This window comes from Marmota flaviventris, chromosome 3 (genome assembly GCF_047511675.1).
Source record: "Marmota flaviventris isolate mMarFla1 chromosome 3, mMarFla1.hap1, whole genome shotgun sequence".
Lineage (NCBI taxonomy): Eukaryota > Metazoa > Chordata > Mammalia > Rodentia > Sciuridae > Marmota > Marmota flaviventris.
The window spans coordinates 119234069-119251890 of NC_092500.1; the positions used below are offsets into that span (position 1 = coordinate 119234069).

The window sequence follows — 17822 nt, forward strand, 5'->3', positions numbered from 1 at the left end:
ATTTCAAGACCAGTTTGCATAGTTGAAACAGACATTTCTCCAGTTTAAGATCTGTCTTAAAATTTGAAACTATCTCCTAGTATATTTGTGGGTTATTTTGTTTGGGGTTCTGGTGATTGAACGAAAGGCCTCACACAAGCTAGGCAAACTTTGTACACTGAGCTACATCCCTAGCCCCTCCTTGTTGAACATTTAAAATCATATTCATGCAGTTATGCTGGAGACAGTTTTGAAGGAATTAGCCTTGTCTTTGTATTAAACAACAAAAATGATCCCAGAGTTTTAATGCAACTGTTTTTTTTTTTTTTTTAGTTTGTAAGTTGTTGTTTTGGAGGTACTAGGGATTGAACCCAGGGCACATTCAAGGCAAGTGTGCTAGTGCTGAGTTACATCCACAGCCTTTTTTTTAAAGCTTTATTCTGAGATCAGGTACGGGTGCACTAAGTTGCCCAGGCTAGCCTTGAACTTGAGATTTTTTGCCTTAGCGTCCCTAGTAGGAGTAATACAGGCATGTGCTATAGGGCCAAGTCTAATAAAACTCTTGATTAAAAAAAAAAAAAGATTAAAATAATAACAAGCATCTTGAAGATTAACAAGGGAAAAGGCAGCAATTTGAATATTATTTTAAGAATGCTGATAGCCCTAAATGATATCTTTGTGATGGAATCATAGTTACTAAACTTGCAAAAGAAAACAGAAAAATGTAACAAATAATATGGAAGTAAAAATATGGACATTTAATATGTGATGGGAATTGGAAATATGGATTGGTTGGAACCTAAAACCCTACAAGTCAGTGGCATGACCTTTTCTTAGTTGTGTATATTTTTTTTCTCTCATCCTATGTATGTAGGAGGATAAAGCTTAGAGAATCTTTAGATTCTTTCACCTTGATCTTCTGTTTTCTTATTTCTCTTAAAAATTTTCTTTACATAGAATGTAAAAATTGAATTGGCATTAACTTTAGCCACTGTAACTTCCTCAATAATTTTGCCAGCTGGGGTCAGTAGACAGCTACTAAAGAAACTCCAAGACAGAAATGAAGCCCCCAGGATTTGGAATAATGAAAAAAATCTCTAGAAACATGAGCAGTTTGTAACAGTTATTCTGAAAATCATGTATTTGTCTTTTGTCTTTTTGTTATCATAATTTTTCCTTTTGAAAAAATGTTTCATGAAGTAATAAATGACCATATTTTCATGGAAATACAGCGACTGTTTATGCCTCTAGAATTAGGCTTGAGGTTTCATTTTTATTCAACAAAAGGGCCACATCTCTGCTTTCAAATGCTAGGACCAAGTGAAAAAACTGTCTGCAGTGGAAATAACATAAAATGGGTACATTCCAAAATTGAACCTCAGAGATGAGCATGAGGAGACTATTGAACTTGTTTTCTAAATAAATGGGTTTTTATACTTTCATCTTAACTGTTTGACATCTACTACACAAGGAAGCAGAACTTTTGGAATTTATGTGCAATTCTGTAACAGATGATATATACTTTGCTCGCAATCAGATCTTGGGGTGTTTGGCCCTTGTTCTGTTCTCTCCTGCAGAGAGGTTTGATAAACCCAGTTATTGACGATAGAGGCAGTCATCCAAGATATGGCTGGAGGTGAAGCCACAAGAGCCAGATGGCCTCCCACTGCTTTTTATATGCAGTTTATGTTCTCCATGGCTGCATCTTCCTGGATGTTTTCAATGAAAGACATTTTCCTAGAGAAATGTGCACAGTAGGGTTTATCCTACTCAATAGATAGTTTTTGTGAGTGACATGTCCTAAGCTCAAGTTTGGCACTCGTTATCTCTTTCTCTTATCTCTCTTCTTTTTAGTAAACAAAAGTGCAGTAAGAATTAATGTAAAGTGCATGGGATTAGGAGTCAAATGGTGTGGATTTCATTTCTTAAGTTTTGTTTATTGGTTGTGTTTTCGGGTAAGTTCTATCCTCTTAACAAGCTTCCATAGCTTAACCTAAATGGAAGAAATGATCACCCCCGTGAACATCCATTCAATACTTCATATTGAGATTAAATTGTAGAAGACTAAAGAATGCATACAAATGTTGAGCCTTATTACTATGACCAAAATAATTCTGTGTGTATGTGCATGTGTACATGTGTGTGTGTCTGATACACACACTTACATAATGTTTATGGGTTACCCCTTGATGTCCTTGGGTTGCTACACATTAAGTCGTTCTTTTAACTTTTCTCCTTCTGCTAACAGTAAGCTTTTAATAAGGGCAAACAACTGTCATTCCATTTGCTAGAATTTTGTTTCAAACCATTCTTCACAAAATGTTATCTCTCATTGATGAAAAACCAATGTTGGTTACTTCTAGATAGTAGTTTGATTTTTTTTCATCATTGTAAATGAGGAATAACATTTCCAGTTAAAATGCCAGTTAACTTTTGTTTTTATTGTTGAAAACTTAAGGAAATAATATAAAGCTGTTTTACTCAAACCATTTCAGTACGATCCTTGAAGAATGGATCTTCAGGTTATATTCTGCATTGTTGATTTTGCTAGTAAAGGAATTGCTGTTTTTGATAATAAAATGCAAATAGAACTTTTTCCATTTAAAATATCAAATCATTTCATCTAAGAGGGAAATTTCTTTCCAACATTTGGATGTTTTTATAGACATTTAAAACTTATTCTGTTGTCACAAGTTCTAGCAAAGTAGGCAAAACATTTTTTTTTTTTTTTTGAGAACTTACCAGAGCTTGGAGTTGAAGGAAAGGTATCATCATTCTTCCTCTATTTGTATTTTCTTTCCTAAATTACTTCATTTGTCACAAACCCTAATGAACTATAAAGAGCTCTCAAGACCCAGATACAGAAGAAAGTATAAAATGATGGTTGCCACATCTTTTTTTGCTATTGCTACTAGAGAACAAAAGCATGATCTGTTATTTAGATTATTTCTTTCTTCTTAGAGTAGTACAGAAGGACTGTGGAGCTTATATGGACCAGGAAGTTATTAATTTTTTTATCTGATTCTGGTGCAATGTGTGTTGCTAAATAAGCAAATTATAGAAGAGGTTTAATCAAATAATAGTCTGCTGAAATAAGAATTTGTTTTCAGTACATTAATTTAGGTTTTTTTAATTTTTAGTTTTGATGTTATGTCTCCCAAAATCACCTACATAGAATTGGCAGTGATTAAAAACATTGGCAGTTCTTAGGCCTTTTTCCAACCTTGGTGACTCAAGATGATAGCATCAGGGTGATAATTGCTTTGAAAATGTGCACCCATGTTTTATTGATGTCTGATTTTTCAAGTTCTACTTAGAACGATGCGTACTTATTATAGGATTTATCTACCTAAGCCCTCTGACTTTACTTAAAAAAAAGAAAAGGAAAATTGAGATGGCTTGAAAAGGAAGCATTTCTTTCACCCTAACATTTCCACTCTCTTTTTAAAAATTTCTTCAGTTGCAGAGATTCGTTGCCATAAGTTAATATTACTGGAAACATAAAAGCAGTGCCAGTGAAAGAATACAGCCAATTGTTATGAATTCACTCCTCTGCAGTCAATCTCAACTCTGTGGCTATTTCCAGTTCACATGCTTTCATAGAAATACCCAGCATTGTTAAATGTTCTTTGGGAATGTGAACCGTATTTCGAGAGACAGTAAAAACATTTTGTAAATTCCCTACTCAAGAAGCACATCAGTTATTTAAAGTGTCATTTACTGATTTTTATTCATTCTCACAAATCTTTGGCAGTGTTGACTTAATGGAAAAATGCAAAAATGTATTTAAAAATCAAGAAACTTACTAAGACCCAAATTTGAATTGTAGAAAAATGGTGTCTTCTTCAGTTCTGTGTCTGACTCCTGCCTACACGTGAGTCCTTCATAAGAACAGTAATAAAAGATAAAGTACTTTAAGCCTAATGTAATGCATAATTCAGTGATATTGTTATCATTGATTACATCAGGAATAACTTAGAAATTATTTTGAAACAGCAGACTAGAAATTATCTGCATTGTTATGCAAGTCATATGCATTTAAATGGGTAGTATAACAAAAAAATAAAATTTATAAGTTCTTTCGTGGCATATGGCTTATTTTGATGTTATCATCCATTGAAACCAATGTCTCCCATCTTCAAAGAAACTAGAAGAGCTACTTTCACTGTGCCTACCATCCTGGATTTCATCAGACATTGTCTAAGAATTAACCCCCAGTCATCTATGCTTCACTGCACTGTCATCCCTCTATTGTTATGTACTTTCTTAATCCAATCCTCCAGTTCCTCTGATCCTTCTGATATTTCCCTTCTGAATCATCAAAATTCACAAGTTTATTTTGTCTTCATTAATTAATTTATTAATTCAACAAATATTCATTAATTTTCTACTCCATGCCAGGCCTTGACAGCGTTTTTTTTTTGAACCATCTTTCACATTCTTTGCCTGAAATATAATCTTATCTCTTTTCTGGCTGCTGCCAACAACCCTTTCTGGTGATCAATAAATAGTTAATCTTAATGGCTAGATATAGACTCTCATCCCACTATATCTTCAATCATTGTTCCATCACATTCTTATATAAGAATCCCTGCTTCTTCAAGGCTCATACCATTCAACTCTGGCACTGAAGCTTTTCTTTTGTAGGGGGATTGAATTCAGGGGCACTTTACCGCTGAGCTATACCCCCCTGCCCTTTTTTGGGGAGGGGACTAAGGATTAAATCAGAGGTACTGTACCACTGAACAACAACCCTAACTCCCTGCCTTTTCTTTCTGTATTTTGAGACAGGGTCTCACTCATTTATTTGCCCATGCTGGTCTTGTACATGCGATCCTTCAGCTTCAGCCTCTGAAGTAGCTGGATTACAGGTGTATGCCACAACCTTCAGTTGTGCTGAAGTTTTTCATTGAAGACTTCTGCAGTCTCAGTGATTTCATGAGTGAGAAATACCCACGTGGTAGTAATCATTTGTGACTTTGTCTTCGAAGTTTCTTGGCCAGAAGCCTTTGTTTCCAGTGTCTTTCTTCATTTGATCTCAAGCATTATAGACCTTGTTTTAATCTAGTCTACCTCCCTATTCATTGTTAAAGCATTGTTTCTAATCACAGTTTCCTGTTATTTTAGCTTTCTTGTCAAGTATTCCTGCTATACCACCTTTCTATATCATTTGAAGTTTTAGATCTTTGTCGCTTTTTGCTTTATCCTAATCCATTAGCCCTTTCCTTGTTTCTCTCTGTGTCATGCTTAGATTCCTTGAGCTATTATTTTAGTAATTCTGATTTTAACATTCTAAATCTTCTTGCTCCTCTATTTAATCAGATCCTTTTGGTACCTTTCAGTTGCTTTGGCCTATATACCAAAATCCCTAATATGGTCTAAAATCCATCTTCATCTCTTTCTTCCTTCTTCAGCCACATTTGTATCCTTATTCCCCTTGTTCTAGGGCTTACAGTAGATGTGTGCTTTTTTTTTTTTTTTTTTTTTTTTTTTGCGGGGGGGGGGGGTCTTCTTTGGTAGATATCTGCTTTCCCACCTCAAGGCTGCTATTACTATGGGATCCTAAGTGGAATACCCTTTTCTTCCCCACCTGCTTCTTGGCTGTCTTAGGGAAACATATTCATTTATATAATATTCACTGTTTATAATTATATATTAATAAATTTTATTAATTAGTGATTGTATCTCTAAGCATAAAGATAATAGGATTTTAAGCTTTAGAGTTGGAGGCACATGTCTGTTTTGTTTTCTAGTATGCCATGAGGGCATAGCACTTTGTGTCCAGCACATACTATGAGTTAAATATTTGGGGGGAATAAGAGAAAAGGGAGAGAAAGAAAGGAGAGAAAGATGCAAGCGTAGGCATTAGAATACTCCCCAGAATGACTCATTAGATATAATGTGAAAAGCTTTTCCAGATTTTGTTGAATACTGATACATTGAAGGACAACAGCATGAAATGTGAATACTGTGGAGTCAGATTGCCTAGGCTGGAATCTTAGCTTTGCTTCCTCTGACTGTATGATGTTGCGCAAGGCACTTTACCCTCTAAAGCTGTTTCTTCTGCTACAGAAACAAGAATTGATGGTTATGATGCTGATAATAATACCTAATACCCACTTCGTAGGATCATTGTGAAGTTTTAATGAGATAATATATGTAAAACACTTAGAACGGTGCCCTTCAAAGTGGTAATGTAAGTTGTTGTTATTATTGGCAGAAGCTATAGTTATTCCATATCCATAAAATATTGTATTATTGATGTGTATTTGGTTAAAGAATTACCATGCATTGGCAAAAAGAACATATTAGAAAAAAAGAGATTCCTGGTGTAAATACACTAGCATAAAACTTTGTTAGTAAATATACATTCAAATTCTCATTGGCAGTGATTATGAAACACCTAAAGGAGTTGGGTAAAATATGTTGATAGGATTTGTGTGTAAGTAAATACACACACACACACACGTACCCATTAATAAAGTGTATATGCATATACACACATATGTATACATATATACTTTTCTCACTAATATTTCATACATGCTTCTTGGCCCAGAAGAAGCTTGGTAACTTTTTTTGATACTTGTAAAACAAGATGGGTGTTAATCTCAAATTTTGTTCAAGTGAAGAAAACCAGTAAACTCAGATGAACAAACTGGCTTACATGGTGATTGCTTAACCTTTAGATAAAATTTTGGGTGTTTTTTTCTTTTTTCTTTTCTTTTTTTTAATTTTAACCGCTCCCTTTATCTTCCTTTGTAGACTTAGGTTTCTTACCCTCCCAAGAAACTATAATAAGATTTTCCATAAGCATCTTGGAAACTACAACAAGTACTTTGCTGTCTGTTGTGGAATAGAAGGCAGTGAGAAATGAAGATGTGGGCTTTGCCAGCACCTAAAGCATTTCATTGCTTTGCTTTCTTAAGGAAAATAGGTCTGTGGTGGAATCATAATTTGTTCCTTTCTTATTCTGAGTAAAAGTTTATTATCTTGTGATTTAAGCAAACCATCTGGTCCTGCTGGCACTGCACACTGTCAAGCCCTGAGCTTTCTCCATAATATGTTACTAGAGGCAGTTAAGTTACTTGAATCCCAGCTCTGGCTAGAGATTTTTGTGTGTGTCTTAAAACTTCTGCTATTAAAAATTGTGCTCTGACCTGGAGCATATTTTAAAATTATAAAGAATTTCTTCATTGTTTAGTCTAAGATTTATCTCTTTTTTTCTTCTACTTAGTTTTCATGACCTTCATTTCAATTATGATGCTCAGTATACTATGCAAGGAGGACTGTGGTAGCATGTAATAGTGCTAGCTGGGTATGCTCTCCTGGATTATAGAAGAACAAAAAATAAAGTCATTCAAATTGACTTTGAAACTGTTTCATTGGCTTAGAGCCAGAGAGTGAATCAGGTGATTAACTAGAAATCTTGGTTTATGTTATCATTCTTTCTTTCAATACTAAAATGCTTTAAAACTTGTTTGGATAGATATATAATCTGAGGCAGAAATACCTTGTAGATCTGACACAAATGGATAGGAAACTAAAGCCATCTTTAAGAACATGGTACTAACACAAAGCTCTGAGGTAAAAATTTTAGATGGAAGGCAAAACATATCTTTAGAAATGGTAGACTACATGCCAGGAAAATGACTTCCACAGAAATAGTTGAAGGTGCTATATAAAATAAACTGCCCCCCAAACCCCCAAAAAGAAATCCTTAACCCAAGTAAGCAATTCAAAGATAAATACTTAATAAGCAGTAGAACTTGAACATTGAGTTTTGTATTTTGGCAGGATAAAGAAAAGATCCTGGTCTGGGGTGTGGTTCAGTGGCAGAGTGCTTGCCTAGCATGTGTCAGGCGCTAGATTTGATCCTTAGCACCACATAACTAATAAAATAAAGGCATTCTGTCCATCTACAACTATGAAAAAAAAAAAAGAAAAGATTCAGGGCAGCCAACCAACAACACCCCACCCCCATTTAAAAAGAAAAAAAATTTTATAAAGTTCAGAAAAATTTTATAAAGTAAAATTTTATGAAAACACTAAAAATATTGACTGGCCTTCAGTGAAACTAAAAGAAAAAAGAAAGACATAGAATGGGTAATATTTAGAATGATTACAGGTTCATAACTACTATCCTAGGACAGGAGGGTTAAAAAGATACTAGAGTATCTTTGCCAGTAAACTCAAAAATTTAGATAAAATGACCAAATGCCAAGAAAAATGGAACTTGGCAAAGCCAGCTAAATATGAAAAAGAAAACTTGAAAAAGAATGAGTAAGTATAAAAATTTTCAAACCCAGAGATTTATATTGATCGATGTTTAGTAAACTTAAAGTAAGCAAATATTTTCCTATTCTTACAGAAACAAGTCTAAAAAAATAAAAAAGGGGTGGCTCTGCTCTACATTGCTTATCCTAGGATACAACTAGGGGGCCACAGCTACTTTGTTATTCTCTTAGAGTGGTAGTAATGCAATCCAGGTACACAGATTATAAGCCTTAGCTTGTGTTAGATAAGCTAACATCCCATTTTCCAAAGGAAGCCACATAGCCTAACCAAAATCAATGTCCTCTGCCTACCATGAGGCCGTGACAAGACTGTATGTAGATGGACAGTACTTTAGAGGAATGGATAATTGAGACCACTAATTTAGTCTACCAGTGAAGCTCAATAGGAAATATGTGATTTGGGGTTTAAGGAAAGATTTTTTAATCAGGTTACAGTAGTCACAAATCCTAAAATGAATGCTCGATATGGTCAATTACATTTATATATTTGAGATCATTGAAGAATACCATAATAAAAGGAAAACATAAGATCTCAACTGGGAGATTTGCTTTACACATAATTAATGAAAGAATATATGTCTGGAATATATGTTTATTTATATTTTTATGACTATCAAGTCCACAAAAATAACAAACAAACCAATGGCGGTGTTAGATTGTGGGAGGTAGATTTGACTGGGAATTTACAAAAGCAGCAGTCATGCAAATGGTTCAAAACAAAGCATTGTTTGACTTTACTGATGATTATTGAGATGACATAAGAATTTGGTGAAAGATTGAGAAACTAATAATGAAGAAATCACTGTCTGAACACACACACCAATGTTAATGCTAAAACTGGGACAGGTAGCCATTACATGTCAATTTTATGATGTAATATGAACTACATAGCCTTACCTATGAAGTAATGCTATCAAAAAGACAAAAAAAAAATCAAATCCAAATCTGTTTATGTCTTTAGATCTTTTGGTTTACAAAAAACAAGAGAATAGGAGGAACAAATTAAGTGGCACCCTTCCCCCAAAAAAACAGTCAACCAGAATATTGTGCATTGAATAGAACAAAAGTGACCCAGTTTTGCCAAAAGAGTTCATGGCATGGGAAATTTAAAATGTAAAGAACTGGGGCATTTGTTCAAGCACCATTTGTTCAAAAGAATATTCTTTCCTCATTGAATTGTCTTGATCAAAAATGTCAAAAATCAGTTGACTCTTAAAAGTTAGGTTTTTTCCCCTGGACTGTGAGTTTTTTGGGTTTGTTTGTTTGTTTTTTTTTTTCATTGATAACCTATTTCATTAAAGCAATATCAGCCATGCAGTTTTTTGGTAAGCTTTGAAGTCAAGAAGTATGAGTCAAAAATAAGAGACCTAGAATAGCAAAAGCAATTCTAAACAGATGGTATCAATATACCAGACCTTAAACTATACTACAGAGCAGTAATAACAAAAACAGCATGGTACTGGCACCAAAACAGGCTGGTGGACCAATGGTACAGAATAGAGGACACAGAGACACAAAACTACAACTACCTTATATTAGACAAAGGTGCTAAAAGCATGCACTGGAGAAAGGATAGCATCTTCAACATATGGTGCTGGGAAAACTGGAAATCCATATGCAACAAAATGAAATTGAATCCTTGTCTCTCACAATGCACAAAAGTTAACCCAAAATGGATCAAGGATCTAGGAATTAAACCAGAGACTCTGCATCTAATAGAAGAAAAAGTAGGCCCTAATCTCCATCACATGGGGTTAGGCCCCAATTTCCTTAATAAGACACTTATAGCACAAGAATTAAAACCAAGAATCAACAAATGGGATGAATTCAAACTAAAAAGTTTCAAATGTATGATATGTCAAGATCACTGTACTGTCATGTGTAACTCAGTAAAACAAATTAAAAAAAAAAAGAAGTTTGAGTTCTGCAATATTTTTTTTCCAAGATAATTTTGTCTGTTTCTGAATTTCTTTTATTTCCATGTGAACTCGAGAATTATCTTGCCAATTTCTGCAAACAAACAAAAACAGCTAAGGTTTTTATACGAATCATTTTGAACCTGTAGGTCAATTTGCAGAGTATTGCCATCTTAACAAAATTAAGCCTTTTTATCCAGGAACTTGAGTGTCTTTCCATTTATATGTCATCTTTAATTTCTTTGAAGAATGTTTTATAACTTTTTGTATACATGTTTTACATTTCTTTTGTTTTTAATTTATACCTACACAGTTCACTATGCCATTTTAAATGGAATTTTTTAAAATTTTATTTGTATTGTTCTGTATGGCCATACAGTTGATTTTTGTCTGTCTTGTCTTGTATCCAACAATGTTCCTCTGTTCATTGATTATAAATGATTCTTAATAGATTCCTTAGGATTTTTCTCTACACAACAGCATGTCATCTTCAACTAGAGGAAGTTTTATGCTTTCCTTGCAGTATGGGTAACTTTTTTTTTTAATCTTGTTTTAGTTGTTGACGGACCTTTATTTATTTTTATGTGGTGCTGAGGATTGAACCCAGTGCCTTACACATGCTAGGCAAGCACTCTACCACTGTGCTACAGCCCCAGCCCAGGATAACTTTTATTCTTTTTGCAAGGCTTAATTTTTCTGTCTCTAGTACAATGTTAAATAGAAGTAGTAAGAGCAAATAGTCTGATTTTGTTCTTGGTCCATCATTTTAGGGAGTTTCTTCTATTCCTAGTTTTTAAAGTGTTTTATCATAAAAGGATGCTAGGAATTGGTAAATGCTTTCTGTACATTTATTGAAATAACAATATGATTTTTATACTGTATTCTTTAATATGATTTTAAATCAACTTCCATTCTTTGGGTAAGTCCCAATTTTTACATGATACTGTGTTCATGTTTGGGTTTCTGAGTATTTCAGTGAGCATTTTTGTATCTATGTTCATAGAGGTTGTGAATTGCTTTTTTCACTTCTTTCTGTAGTCACTCACACCCCCTCCAACATGATATCTTAAGCTTGTTTTGGCACCAATTTTGGTGTCCTTTTACCTTGATCCCTGTTTTTCTTGCTTTCTAGCACAAGATGTGCAAAGATGATTTGTATGTTTCTAGCCCCAAATCTGGACTCAACCATTTTTCTAAGGAGCCTGTTCAATTTAGTGGTAAACCATAATCTGACTGCCACAGCGGTCAGTATTGCTGGGTTGTCATTGCTTCTCACTTCCGGGTGGTGAGTACATGGGGCTGTTTTGCTCTTGGTTCGAGAATACACACATATGGTAGGTTTTTTAAAAAATATTCATGAAAAACAATGTTGGATGAAGTAAGAAAGATTTTATTTATACAAGTTCATAAACTGATAAAAATGAGTAGTGTTTTATTTGGAGATTGTACATATAAAATACGTAAATGAGGTTAAAAAGAGACACATAAGGGAAAAAGTAACATAAATTACCTTTCTCAAAAGATTTAGTGGAATACATACAGTTGGCTAACTGCACTTTCAATGCTCCTGGGTAGTGATTATAGTGGTTCTCCCTTATATGTGGGAGATACTTTCTAAGACCTGCCCCTTCCATGGATGCTTAAAACCACAAATAATACTGAATTCTATATGCAGTATATTGTTACAGATGTGTTTGTATACCTATGATAAAATTTAAGAATTGACACAATTAGCAACAAGAACTAAAAATAGAGTAATTCCAACAATGTATAATAATAATTATGTGAATGGACATATACTTTCTTTCAAAATGTCTTATTGTACTTTTGTCCTTTTGTTTAAAGGAAGCACTTTACTTCTTTTTGGCATATTTGAATTGCGACTTAATACTTCAGGGCATTATTAAATAAAATAAGGATTACTTGAATACAAACCCTAAAAGTCCAAGGCACTGCATCTGATAACTGATATAATTACTAAATTATTGATAGGCAGGTTGGAGACACAGAACAAAGAAAGAATTCACATTCCAGGAAGGATAGAGGAGGACAGTGTGAGATTTTATCACATTACTCAGTACAGTGCACAATTTAAAACTTACGAATCGTTTATTTCTGGACTATGGGTGACTGAAAACTGCCACGGGCAAAATCATCAATAAGGGAGGACTCCTGTATGTAGATGTGTGTTTTGTTCTTAATCCTGAAACATATATATATGGAAGACGTTTTTAAATGCATGCTGTATTTCACATTGCTCATTTATGAAATTTAAAATTTGTTGTTTACAATATGAAGTATTGTTGAAACATTTTTCCTATATATCATAAGTAGTCTTTAATTTCTGATATTTTTCAAAATAGGTGGAAATTTATTTCTAATCATGATTTTTGAAATTTGTGCTGTTTATAGTTCTCAGTCAGGTATCTATATTAGTTTAAAAAAATGAATTTTGACCATTACAATATATACAGAAATCAAGTGGTTTTTTTTGGTGTGTGTGTGTGTGTGTGTGTGTATCCTTATAACCCTAAAGTAGTAAAAATATTATTCAGTGTACAAAATGCTCTTAACATAGAAAAAATATAAAGAAAAATTAATTAAACTCAATGAAAGGTAAAAAAATTCTCTTTATCCAACTCTTAAATAAATTATGGTATTTTCACATAGTGTAATAGCATAGAATTATGAGAATTTCAGAACTGTATTTATACCTAAAAATATGGATGAATCTCACAGATTAAAACTGAGAAAATCTGTAAAATGATATATTTTTTCAATTCTATTTGTACAAAATTAAAGCAAAAATGCAAACTAGTCTAGAGTGTGGAAAAACAGAGTAGTGAATACCCTTATCTGGAAAGGTGATATAAGGGTGGTTTCTATAGTACTGATAGTATTCTGTTTATGGATCTGTGTGCTGATTACAAAGATGGGTTCACTCAGAAAATTCTTCAATGAGTACATTTATTGTCTGAGTATTTTTTCTGTATTTATGTTGTACTAAAATAAAAGATTGAACAAAAAAGTTTAGATGCTTGTGAGTGTGTATAGGTAGGAAAAGGAGGAATCAATGCCTGCTTGTGTACAGCAAAATATTTCTCCAAGTTATTAAGAAGCTAATATCACTGGTTGCCTGAAATGGTGAAGGATAGAGTGGAAGGGAGACTTTTTGAGATCTGTTTAGGTAAATCCATAAAAGAGGGACACAAATGGTGCTTATCTACTATTGATTTTGTGGTATCATAAGAACTTAACATTTGTACACAATTTTAGATAAGATTTTACATGAGTTAAACTGATAAAATTGAATCAATCTTTTCAGTAGTTCTTACAAGGCAGAGGGAGATATATATTCATATAAAACTTGCAGATATTAATACATACCCAAGGAAATCTGCATGACAGTATATTCTCATGGTAACTTGGACTGTGAGGATCCCATTAGCTGAGGACATCAACTTGATTATTTCTGTAAAATAATGCACGTGCCAAAAAACAAAATATATCTGCTACTATGAGTATTTAGCAGCTGATTCCAGTCAACAGCAAGATGTGATTAGTTACCAGACATTATTTTCTAGGGGTCAGTGAACAACTCTGGTGTATTATACTGCAGTTTTTTCTCCAGACAGCGCTTAGTTTTAGTATCACACCAATTAGTTTATGTAGGAGTCAAGCAATGATAAATGCTCTACCTATCCCTATCGCAACTTCTGAAAACATCTGTTGTCACCAAGATTATTTCTTGAAAAGCAATACCCATGCAGTTGGCTATTTCCTTACCTGGTTGAGGTTATTTTTTGGTGATAACACATGTTTTCATCAGCATTATTTTTTACTTCTGAATTAAAAATGACCTTGTTTATTTAAATAATTCTGATTAGGTAAACACCCAGAGTAAGTAGAAAAATACATATCTTGCTCTCTGAGTTTCTTTTCCATATGATTTAGCATCCCCTCCTCCACCCTTCATGCACACCTTGGGTGGTTTTTATTTGTTTTTCAGGTCTGTTTCTATCAAGGTTCCTCCACCTCCTACCCCAGTGTATTTAAAGCATTCGCTGTCCTATCCATCTGGTTGATAGAACAGTATCAACCAGACAGATACTCGTCTCCTCAGTCCCCTCGGTCTTTCTTTAAAAAAAAAAAAAAAAGTCTATTTGCCTGGTGTTACAGTAAGTAACTGTTTGGTTGAATTATGACTTCTTTTTTTTTTTTTTTTTAAATAGTGCTGGGGGGACAATAGGCTGCTATTTTTTTAAAAAAATTCTTAATTGTGTAAACAATAAAAATGATACTTTAGGTGTATAAAAACTATATAGTTTTTTATATATATATACATATTATATATATATATAAAACTATATATATATAAATTTATATATATATAAAACTTTATATATATATATATAAAACTATGTGTATGCTGAATCTTTTTAAGTTTATGTCCTTTATTTCCTAAAATTCTCCTATCAATATTTATTATGATTTTTTTCTTTGTATTTTTATGTTTTATTTCCATGGAAATTTCTGGACCATTTTCAAACAACATTCATTTAGGGATTTTTCTATAGTAAAGTGTTACTTCTTTTGTTTTTTAGCATTTTTTTAGTTATACAAGAACATAATATCTTTTATACATGAATATAATATCTTTTTTTTTAAATTTATTTTCATATGGTGCTGAAGATTGAATCCAGTGCCTCATATGGACAAGGCAAGTGCTCTGCCACAGAGCCACAACCCCAGCCCAAAGTGTGATTTTTTGAACTGATGACTTACATATGCACTTTCAAAAAGAAAATTATATATGTACATACCAGAAAAAAATAAGTTATTTCTGATCTAAATTAAAAAGAATTATAGAATCAGGAAGTCATTATTGACTATATCTTGATATATAGGTCTGATCCAGAAAGAGTAGAGAAATTTTTGTGTATTCTTGTGTGCCCTCAATTTTATGGGCCCAGTAGTTGCCTATGTTGCAGCCTCGCTGACTTTTGAATGATCAAAATGTTCTCTTTTTCTCCTTTCCATTTTTGTCATAGGTGGAGGAGCTATTGATGGCCATGGAGAAAGTAAAGCAGGAACTAGAGTCCATGAAAGCAAAGCTGTCTTCCACTCAGCAGTCTCTGGCAGAAAAGGAAACTCATTTGACCAATCTTCGGGCAGAGAGAAGGAAACACTTAGAGGAAGTTCTAGAGATGAAGTAAGTGTTTATAACCTTGTTCTTTAATTAAGCACATGCTTAGTAGAAATGCTTTTCTTTCTAACTTTCATATTGTATCTTTATTACCCCTACACTTAGCCTAATCATTATGCTAGCTTGCATTCTCACTATATAACAAATTTGGTGACATGTGGCACAAATCCTTTTCAAACAGAATTATTTTGAGGCACTTTTTCAGTGAATTTTAGAGTATTCTCATGTATATGTTTCTGCATCTAATTACCTCTCTGAAATTCCTAAAATCATGGGAAAGTTTATGTAAATTGGTCAGATAATTAGGGAAGAGGGTTATTGGTTCTGAGATCATATGACTACTACTAGAATTTTCTTTTTTTCATAGATTCAAAAGCAGGCCCTTGTATATGCTAGGCAAGCACTCTGCCACCACCATCAATACCAGTACTTGGGGGCTGGGGATGTGGCTCAAGCGATAGCGCGCTCGCCTGGCATGCGTGTGGCCCGGGTTCGATCCTCAGCACCACATACAAACAAAGATGTTGTGTCCGCCGAAAACTAAAAAATAAATATTAAAAAATTCTCTCTCTCTCTCTCTCTCTCTCTCTCTCTTTCTCTTAAAAAAAAAAACAGTACTTGGCAATTTTTTTTTAATACTTACTATAAACATTTTGAAAGGTATAGAAAAAATAGAGTAGTCTAATGAACCTCCATTTACCTGTCCTTCAGATTCAACAGTTAACATTATGCTTCACTGGAAGCCAGTATTTTACAAAATGGTCACTTTTAGCAAAAGTTTGCTGTACCTCATTTTCCTATTTGCTCCACATCTGTGGATTCCTGAGACTGTCATTGTTGTGAAGTATATATACATCTTCTACTACATAATAGATGCTTCTTTTTCTCCTCCGTGACCTTCTGTTTAGAACACATATCTCTATTAAATGTCCAATAATAATCCAATAAATGCCATTTACCATTGATAACCATTTACCATCCTTACCTAAAGACCTATTCCCATTTTAATAAAACCAAGTCTAACATGAGATCTCTTAGTTACCAGTTGTCTGTGTTTTTGTTGTTGTCTGTCTTTGAGGAGGTGTTCTTTTTCCTTTATAAGGCTGGCTGCTTATCTTTGTAAGAAATTTTAAGCACTGGTTGCTCCTCTGCAATATTCCTTTATTTGTATTCTCTCACATTTATGTTCACTTTATTTTTTTAATGTTTATTTTTTAGTTATAGATGGACACAGTATCTTTATTTTATTTTTATGTGGTGCCAAGGATCAAACCCAGTGCCTCACGCATGCTAGGCGAGCACTATATCTCTGAGCCACAACCCCAGCACCTATGTTCACATTCTTTTATTTCCTTCTTTGTATTTTATTTCTTCCTCTCTGGCTAAAATAAATACATGTTTTTCAACCTGACTCATTTAATCTGTCATCACCTCTTCTTTTCTGCTACTTTGAACTATCAATAAATTTTGAACACCTATATAATAGACAAGGATCTTGCCATAGTAAATAGCTTTTGAGTTTTCATGAGACATGACTACTGTGATACAGTGATAGCAACTCAAGGGTTGAGGAAGTGAGTGTTAAGCTGTTACCTGTGATTTCAGGTTGGAATGGCATAGTGCAAGGTTGAGAGAAGAGTGTTACAGATGATATGCTTTTGGAACAAATGAGTAAGTGAAGCCAGAAATAGACAGATGTCCTAGGACAGTAGAGATTATGGTTCTGAGTATCACTGTGAGAAAAATTATTACAAGTATACTTGTTAGGAACAAGTTAGTGAAAGAGGTTTTAGATAAGAGTTTTGTCACTGTAGGCAAAATTCAAAGCTTAACATTTTGGAGGTAAAGTAGTAGAGATAATTATTTGGCAGTAGAGAGTGAAATCATTAGATGTGAATATGTCTGGGAACCATTCTAGAACATCTTAAGAAACAGAGGTGAGAAAAAAATTGAATCAGATCTCTATGCTTTTAAGAAAATGGAGTCAGGATGGAGATAATGTTGGGGAAAACACGGTATCATCTGTGATATTCCTATGGAGAAACAGGCCTTATTAAAAGCAGCAATATATTGTTCTGTTTTCTCTAAGCACCAACATATGGCTTGTCAGGTCTTTTACCCTCAGTTTAAATAGCTACTTTTATACAAGTAGAAGTATATTTCCCTTTATCATTAGAACTTTGAGATGATATGAAAGAATTTTAAGAATGCTCGAGTAAAAAGAGAATTGTATGTGATTTATTTTTCTATCACAGTACCAAACTTTATTCCTTGCTATCCGAGGTTTTATTTCTAGAAAATAAATACTATGATTGGCAGAATGTTATTGGTATTATGTTGTATGTTATACTCATACAATAAGCCATAGGATAATGGAAGGATATAGAGGAATGGTAAACAATATAAAAATTTTTTAAAATAAAC

General features: G+C 33.5%; 1 protein-coding gene across 5 annotated transcripts in view; it reads left to right on the forward strand.

Annotated features, from left to right (window-relative positions):
- The window catches only part of Erc1 (ELKS/RAB6-interacting/CAST family member 1), a 546275-nt gene that overhangs the window by 295327 nt on the left and 233126 nt on the right, over window positions 1-17822 (forward strand). For all 5 annotated transcript variants that reach the window (XM_071610305.1, XM_027951274.3, XM_027951275.3 and 2 more), the window contains one exon: window positions 15244-15404. In XM_071610305.1, coding sequence (XP_071466406.1) covers window positions 15244-15404 — 161 coding nt within the window. The remainder of the gene's footprint in view (window positions 1-15243; window positions 15405-17822) is intronic.